The sequence below is a fragment of the Apostichopus japonicus genome, chromosome 12 (genome assembly GCF_037975245.1).
Source record: "Apostichopus japonicus isolate 1M-3 chromosome 12, ASM3797524v1, whole genome shotgun sequence".
Taxonomy (NCBI): domain Eukaryota; kingdom Metazoa; phylum Echinodermata; class Holothuroidea; order Aspidochirotida; family Stichopodidae; genus Apostichopus; species Apostichopus japonicus.
Window position 1 is genome coordinate 33877694 of NC_092572.1, and position 8128 is coordinate 33885821.

General features: G+C 38.1%; 1 protein-coding gene across 1 annotated transcript in view; it reads right to left on the minus strand.

Moving 5' to 3' along the window:
- LOC139977749 (uncharacterized) overlaps nucleotides 1-4285 on the minus strand; it is a 90370-nt gene extending 86085 nt beyond the window's left edge. Inside the window, exons 1-2 of the mRNA XM_071987339.1 lie at nucleotides 3670-4285; nucleotides 135-256 (exon numbers count right to left, since the gene is read on the minus strand). Of these exons, the coding sequence (XP_071843440.1) occupies nucleotides 135-156 (22 nt within the window). The 5' untranslated portion in view covers nucleotides 157-256; nucleotides 3670-4285. The remainder of the gene's footprint in view (nucleotides 1-134; nucleotides 257-3669) is intronic.
- Nucleotides 4286-8128: the final 3843 nt, after the last annotated feature.

The following is an 8128-nucleotide window of genomic DNA, read 5'->3' on the forward strand; positions in this document are numbered from 1 at the left end:
AATCATGTTGAACACTCAATCATTCACTGTAAGAGTAATAACAATGTTGAGGCTTAAATCCCTATCAATTTTTATTTTAACATCAGCCTTCCCATGCTAAGTAACTAATACAAACATATGTAATTACAACAAACCTTGTACTGTAAGGCGCTCCATCGATTATCACATCACAACAACTTTCGTGGGATAAACTTGGGTCTTCACTTTTCTTTTCCTTTGAGTGATATTATCCATGATTATCTTTCAAAGCGATGATCTGTTGAATATATAGATACAGTATGCATGGATAAAACTAACTTAACAAAATTATCATAAATCAAAGTATAATTTTATAAGTCAACAGAACCAGCCACCCTCCCAACAGGTCTCTGGCTCGACAAAGATTACATCAAAGGGAATCCCTCCTTATCTCTTATTGACTGTTTATTGTTTACACAAAACATCGACCTTTGAAGTAATCTAATATTAACCCGCCCTGATAAAATCAACTTTCTGTTTTGTTATCAATATTCATGATATCCTTTTAGAATGTCACCTACAGCTCATCATTTTAGACGGCGGGCTTCACAATTAGTGCGAGGTTCTCTTAATTGTAGATACAGCGGTTATTCATTTCCTTGTTAAAGAAGCTGTTTGAGTTGATTTTTATTATTCTATCAATGCTTATCGATAGTGACATCAGATAAAAATGTACGTCACTAGTTGACTATAGTGTAGGTTCATTGCAAAAAGTGAGGTAAAAATCTGTATTTCTTTCTAAACATTTTCCACATTGGTCATTAATGTATATAATACAGCAATACAAACCGTGCACGTGCCGAAATGTGAACGTTGAAGATCAAATCAATTCAATTATCATCTCAATTATTCCCTCAGTAATCTTTAGTTTATGAAATTAAACAGAAAGATGACCCACTGTTATCAATACACACTCGTTAGTATAGCATTAGCCTACCAGGTTAAAATTGTTAGCCTAAGTTAAACTGCTGATTTAAGCGGCACGACTGAGACTCGGGCAGAGGAAAATAATAGTAACGGTTCCTTTATAAGCTACATAAGTTTGAATCTCAAATGATTTATATTTTTCTGATAATATCAGTAAAATAACATTTACCATGCATCGTTCTGGTCACCCTGATAAAGCAAAAATATCAGTCACGTGATAGCTACCATACAAAACAAAAATCGTAAAAATCAGTTAAACTTTTAAACTTAATCTGTTTATTCTATTGCTTTAATATTCTTCCTAATTATTATTAGTTTGTAGAGTTTAAGAGTACTGTAATGTTTTGACGTGGTTTTACTGACAGGAACCACATTCCCACGGGTAAGCCTATTTTAACTTATTTACTGTTCTCTTTACTTCCCACATGTACATAGGCGTACGGGACCATTTCAGTTTGGGGGGGCAGAACTTTTTGTGCCCGAAAGTTCCCGTGACACTATCTAAGCGGAGCGCCACCATCGGTTGGCGCGTAGCGTACAAGAAAATTTTTGGCACACAATGCCTCTCAGATTGCCGGAAACGGCACTTCTGAGGCCTTGCAAGTTGCATCTAAACATTCTTTATTTTATAATCTCACGTTTTAGAAATTTACACTTCCCCCAAAATTTGGTAAGTTAGAAGAAGAAAAAATGGTAACATCACTTTGAAGGGGAAAAATGGGACAGTATACTTTTTAAGCTCCTATTTAGTTACCTTATTTATTATTTTAACACAGTACTCAGCTACCTCCAGAAAAACATACATTGTTCAACGACACGTAGGCGGGATAATGTCGCTGTGTCGGGTGAGACTGCAATTTGTCTCACAAACAAGTATAAAATATAACAAAGAATATGATAAACCTGTACTTCTAGGCTTGTAGGCACCCCCCCCCCCCCACCGTCCATGAACAAGACTACGTTTCTTATATACACTCATGTTGGGGATGTCCAGGTCAAGGCGGAGGAAGCACTTTTAATCTTGGGGGGGGGGGCACCGACATCAAAGGTCACTTTGCAGATATTCGATTGGACTGATGCAGCCTTATATTTAGTACCCCTTATAACTCTTATTGTATTATCTTATTCGTGTAAACACATCACTCCATCAACGCCCCCCCCCCCCCCCAAAGGAAAATATGCATACTAGCACTGCAATATCCAATGCGCAAATTGGGAAACGAAGAACAAGTTTTCTTTTGAGACAAAATGAGGTGAAATCATGCTAGTTGCTAATGTAGGAATCTTCCGAATTAGAGTTTTTTTCTTGTTAATATCTAAACAAATCTTTTCCATTCGAAATAGCTTTGAGTTTGACCCACAGAAATTCATTAAAAGTCACGGGCTTAGCCAGGATTTGCAAAGTTGTATGCACGATTATCTGAGCGGAGCGCCACAATTGGTTGGCGCGGAGTGTACTAGAAAGTTTTTGGTTTTACAAAGCCCTCAGATGGCCGGAAACGGCCCTTCCCGAGTGTTCATTCTGGTTCCCTGGCCTCTTGCTAACTTGAGTCACCTCAATTTTTATGTAGAAAAAAGGCACATTTTTAACCTGAGGAAAAGTGGGGGGCACGTGCCCCCTGTGCCCCCCCGGTTCCGCCGCCCTTGGTCCAGGTATACAATTGACTAGTTAGAAAAAAAATTGATTTCAAAAAGCGTGGTAGCCCAGATGAACTGCGCTTATGGTGGTGTTACACGGAAATATTCGGGCATCATGATGCTAAATAAAGAAAATCATGGAATTGTCGGGCAAAAATTTGAAAAAAAATTCGGGCAAGCTACTGCATATTTATATATATATATATATTTCCAGAGGACAAGAAATTCGGGCAAAAGTCCTGAACAATTCGGGCAGCCTAAGAGGAGAAAAAAAATATATATATATTTTTTTTTCTCCTCTTAGGCTGCCCGAATTGTTCAGGACTTTTGCCCGAATTTCTTGTCCTCTGGAAATTTGGGGGGGCAGTCTGCCCCCCCCCTGCCCCCCCCCCCCCCCCCGCCTCGTACGCCTATGCACATGTAGGCCTAACTATGTCATGTTCCATGAACTTCTCACTAGATTTATCTTAGGAAAACTAATCCAATGGCTCATATTCTTCCCACATGATTTACTCCATGTTCTATACGGATAGAAAGTAAGACAAATGCATCTCTCTCATGCATATAATTGCAAGCTGAAAATAATCCTATATCTTGAGGAATATATAAAATGACTTCCGTCCAGATTCATTCATTTAAGTTGGACCTAAGCCTAACGGCAGTAAGGCCTGCTATGAAAGTATTGTAAGTCTAAATGTCTGTTTCGACAGGACTCACTGTTAGTATATTTATGATCTGGTCTGACAGCAATAACGTGAAAGGATAGCACATGTTCTGATTGGAAGAGATATGTTGTAGTTGCATGGATGAACTATTAAATAACCAGGATTTACATGATAAGAGTTTGACTAACATGAGCTTAACATTATTCCCTTCAAATGAATGAAATATTACAATCGACACTGAAATATGATCATACAGACATGGATTATAAATCTTATAAATTGAAACTGCCTTGAAGACGCCATGTTTATATAGTAATCTGTTGTCATAAATTTAACATATAGCCTGTGTTATTTATGACGTGTTTAGTATATCAGTACATATATAGCTTTACACCATTACTGTCTCCTGTGCGTTACTTACCAGTACGATCATCGCTTTGTAGATTTATCATCCAGAGTAGAATTTAAGTCTAGAATCATTTAATCCTTAAATAACTGATGAAAATCACAAAGAAAGAACAATCGGAAACAGGAATGAAGAACATCCAATTGGCAAGATGGCGTCTTGTAGGTCATGTGACGTTCTAATATACGATCCTGGACGCTAAATAGATATCGATAGGAATCAGTCTATAGTTTAACTGGTTTCAAAGTTCATGTTTTAAAGTTTACACAATCAAAGACTTTATTTGATAACACAATTCATATCTGATAGTTATGCCTTGCTGTGTTTATTCTGTCATATCAGCCGTTCAAAGGTACCTGCTGTACGTTGATGCATTGCTACGTCTATTAATACGCAAACATTGTAAGTTTCCGATGTATTTTGCCTGTAAAGTACACAAACTGTGTAGACGAAACTACAAGCGGCGATGGCCAACTCCGAATATGTCTTGACAAGAAATCTACATATTGGTTTACGAAAATGAAAACAACGAAAGACCACTGTTTATTAAAAAATATGAAAACAAGTAAAGAAATTATACACAATTTGACAAAAGAGAGTGTAGATATGATGAGCTATAGAGCGGGATTCTAACAAGTATATAAGGATTGTAGGGTATTTCAATTTTCAGAATTCAATATTTTGTCATTTTGACGACTTGTTGCATCTCGGCAAAACGTCAATTTTCAAATTTTTGTCATTTTGACGACTTGTTGTATCTCGGCAAAAACGTCAATTTTCAGAATTTTTGTTATTTTGACGACTTGTTGTATCTCGGCAAAAACGTCAATTTTCAGAATTTTGCCATTTTGACGACTTGTTGTATCTCGGCAAAACGTCAATTTTCAGAATTTTGTCAAGTTGCATCTCGGCAAATTTAATAATTTTGTCGTTTTGACGAGTTGTTAAACTCGGCAAAACGTCATTTTTCTGAATTTTGTCATTTTGACGAGTTTGTTACTCTTTCATCACCATGTACCTTCTACGCTTCCGTAATATACGATAGCATAACTCGTGAAAACAGAATGAGGTGTGGGTCAACAATACCCTAGTGTTAGGATTGTATAGTACATTCTATGCTAAGCCTTGTATCTGTTACGCGAGTAGCTATAGACAGTAGACTGGAGTAACGCTATTTATCTCTACTGAATCGGTGTAACAGTGTCGGTACATTTAATTAGAGCTGTGTACGTGTAAATGAGGAAACAGGTGGTGTAAGTCACTGACGGACATTGATGACAATGGGTGTAACTTGTATAAAAATGATGAATAAATCACTAAAATTTTAATTGTGACCGCGAAGACTACAATACCTAGACCAAGGTTAATTAATTTAAGCCATTCTTAGAGTTAGCCTAACCATACCTAAGGATTAAAGGGAAGGAATCCCAAACCATCATAATGAACTTATATCACCAAGATCCTTGTGATGAACTTATCCCTAAAATATCTAAGTCCATTTTCTTGCACGGTACTGGAGTAAATTGGTTTTAAAAAGTTGTGGCATGGAGCTATTTTTGCCAATGTGTAATGTCACAGTGCCACTTTAGATGGTGGGGGTGGGGGGGGGGGGCGATATAATGTAATCTTTTGGTGTCCTGTCTCCTTTTCAATGTGAATGTAAACAGTTCAATAAACAAATACCAGTTTTATGACAAATTAAAACATGCAAACGCCAGCTCATTTCCACTTAAGACTTCCTCCAGTTTTCAATTTCATGTATAAATAAACGTTAAAAATGTAACATCTCCCTAAAGAAGTACGGTTTCTCTTAGCTGTTGGCGGCTTTGCTCATCGCGAGCATTACTCTAGCCTAACTTAAAACTACCTTTTTCTAGCTAAGTAATACCTAGTTATATATTTGAAGGTCACATACTTTTACATGAAACTTTGGAAGGTACAAGCATAGTTTATACTTAAGTAGTTACTTTGCTACAAAGGACGAGGAGGGGGGGGGGGGGCGTTTAGACCGAATTACTAGAAAATCTGTATAGCAACCTTTAAACTCGATATGAGCTTCGGCGTATCCAGAGGGCTGAATTAAGACAGAAACCCCCCTCCCCTCACGCAAACATTTTAGGAAACGCAACCGGGATTTGCAAAATGAAAATCGGCAACGAAAATAAATATCCGTGATATGTATGATACTGGATAGGCTGCTTGTGTTTATAGTATACAGCGTGATCTACCTCAAGTTTTTCATCATTAGTCATGCTTAGCATAGAACGAGATTTCATCGAACAAGTTAACTTTGATTCAGTAATTGACTCTTCTAGACAAAGTTACCTGCGTCACGTGATACCGGCTTGTCGTCTCTATTATAAACAACATCTCTATTTGAGTCACTGATATATAGATACCTGCGTATGCCTGTCTATATACGTACTATTGTGTACAGTAAATATATATATAGTACCGTAGCCACTGGGAGATTGGGAACACGTGCCTCCTTCCTTCCCCTACCCTCCCTTGCTACTCCCCTCCCCTTCCACTCCCCTCTTCTCTTTCCCCTTTTCTCCCTTCCCCTCCTCTAAATGATGTTGAAAGTTGCTGAGTTTTATAACACACTCAAGCATAGTCGCATACACAGGAGTTGACGTGATGTAATGATAGCATAATTTTGCAATCTGGTGGCCTCGTAATCATATTGCGCGCCTGGAAGAAGTATAGATGGGCTATACAAAAATATGGGATATGTGACCAGTGAAAAGAGGGGGCCCGGTTTTGTCCTCGGGACCGGATCTGGCACTCGACGCTCCTACAATGGAGTGCGCAAGGGGGTGGAGTAGGGCACGTAGGCCGTGGCACCACCTCGATTCGTCAGTCTAGGTGCTAGGGGGTGGGGAGTGCATGTGGGTCATGGTCACATCTCGGATCGTCAGTCGATCGTCAGTCGTCAGTCGGGAAATGGTTTAGTCGGTGGATTGTAGCAATTATCCTGATGAGAATTGGACGCTTGATACGGTTGTATAATCACTCTTACTATTATGTTATCATTTATTAATTAACATTGCGTTGAGTGTTACTTATATGGACCTGCTTTATAGTCTAAATATGCACAGTGCACAATTTTATGTCTAAATTTATATTTATCTTTCCGGGCAGGATCTCCAGACTCCCATCTCATATAGCAGCCGGTTTCAATAATCCAGCTCAGGCCCCCAAATCTATAAAGTCCTTCATCCGCCTCTGGACCTATCACAGAAGTTCAGGCTCCAATAGTAGGGAGTCATTTATACCCAGCCCCCCTCCCCCCCCCCCACACACACATTTGATATTATGTGCATGCCATTGCGCTACTGCACCATATTGTCGCCTAACTGAAGCATATAAAGTTCTTTAAATGAAAAAAAAAATATATGATATCCTCAGTTTTTTAACATGATTCAATATTTGAAAACATCTAACCCGTTCATATATCGTCCCCGTTCTGGCGTAGTGACGAATGTTCAAAATGTGAATTTTGAGAAAACGCGCTCTAAAGATTTTCATATTTTGACTTTAGTATAGCGTAACTAAAAGAGGATCTTTTTTACCGAAAGTTGTCAATATTTTAAATATAACATGTTATGTAATATGTTTGTTGCTGATCGAAAAATTTCTTACATAGTAGTAATTTTAGTGTAAACATATTCGTCGTTATGTCATGTCATTTTCAGTTAATTTTAGACATTCTCCACACATTCGTCACTATGCTACAACTAAATTTTGAAGTTTCGTCCTGTCACAGACTTGTATTCGTCACTTTTGTGTGTAGTAGTCATAGGGTACATCGTGAATGTTCACTGTCATATGGGGAGAGGAAGGGGGGGGGGTTAGGTGGAATAACCTTACGATAGAAGAAAATAATCGAAGGGGTGGTACATTGGTCTTATTAATTTTAAAAAGAATGTCCACGGTTTACTTTAATGTATAAAATAGACAAGGAATGGGTTATACGCAGGTATCAACATACGTGTTTTAGTATGTTTTTCTTGAGTGGCATGGATGTAGTCGGATATGACGAGGGGAGGTAGTATATAGGGCAAGGAGAGCCGGCTGTTGAAATGGTGGTATATTGGTCTTATTAATTTAAAAGAACGCCCACGTTTTGTTGCAATGTATAAAATAGACAAGGAATTTGTATGGGTTATGGGCGGATGTAAGTGTTTTAGTATGTGTTTCTTGGGTGAAATGTAGGGTGTCGGATAGAGAGATGTTGAGGTAGGGAGGGCAAGGAGAGCCGGCTGCTGAAAGGGTTATATATTAGTCCTATTTATTTTAAAGAACCCCCACCATTTTCTATAATGTATAAAATAGACAAGGTATATGATGAAATGTGAACACATGCAGTTGCAAAAATAATAGTTCTGTTAAGTCGGAACTCTTATAAAGCACACAGACTACGGAAAATAGTGTGCAATTCTTCATTTTCAAGTTAGTGTATTACGTGAAA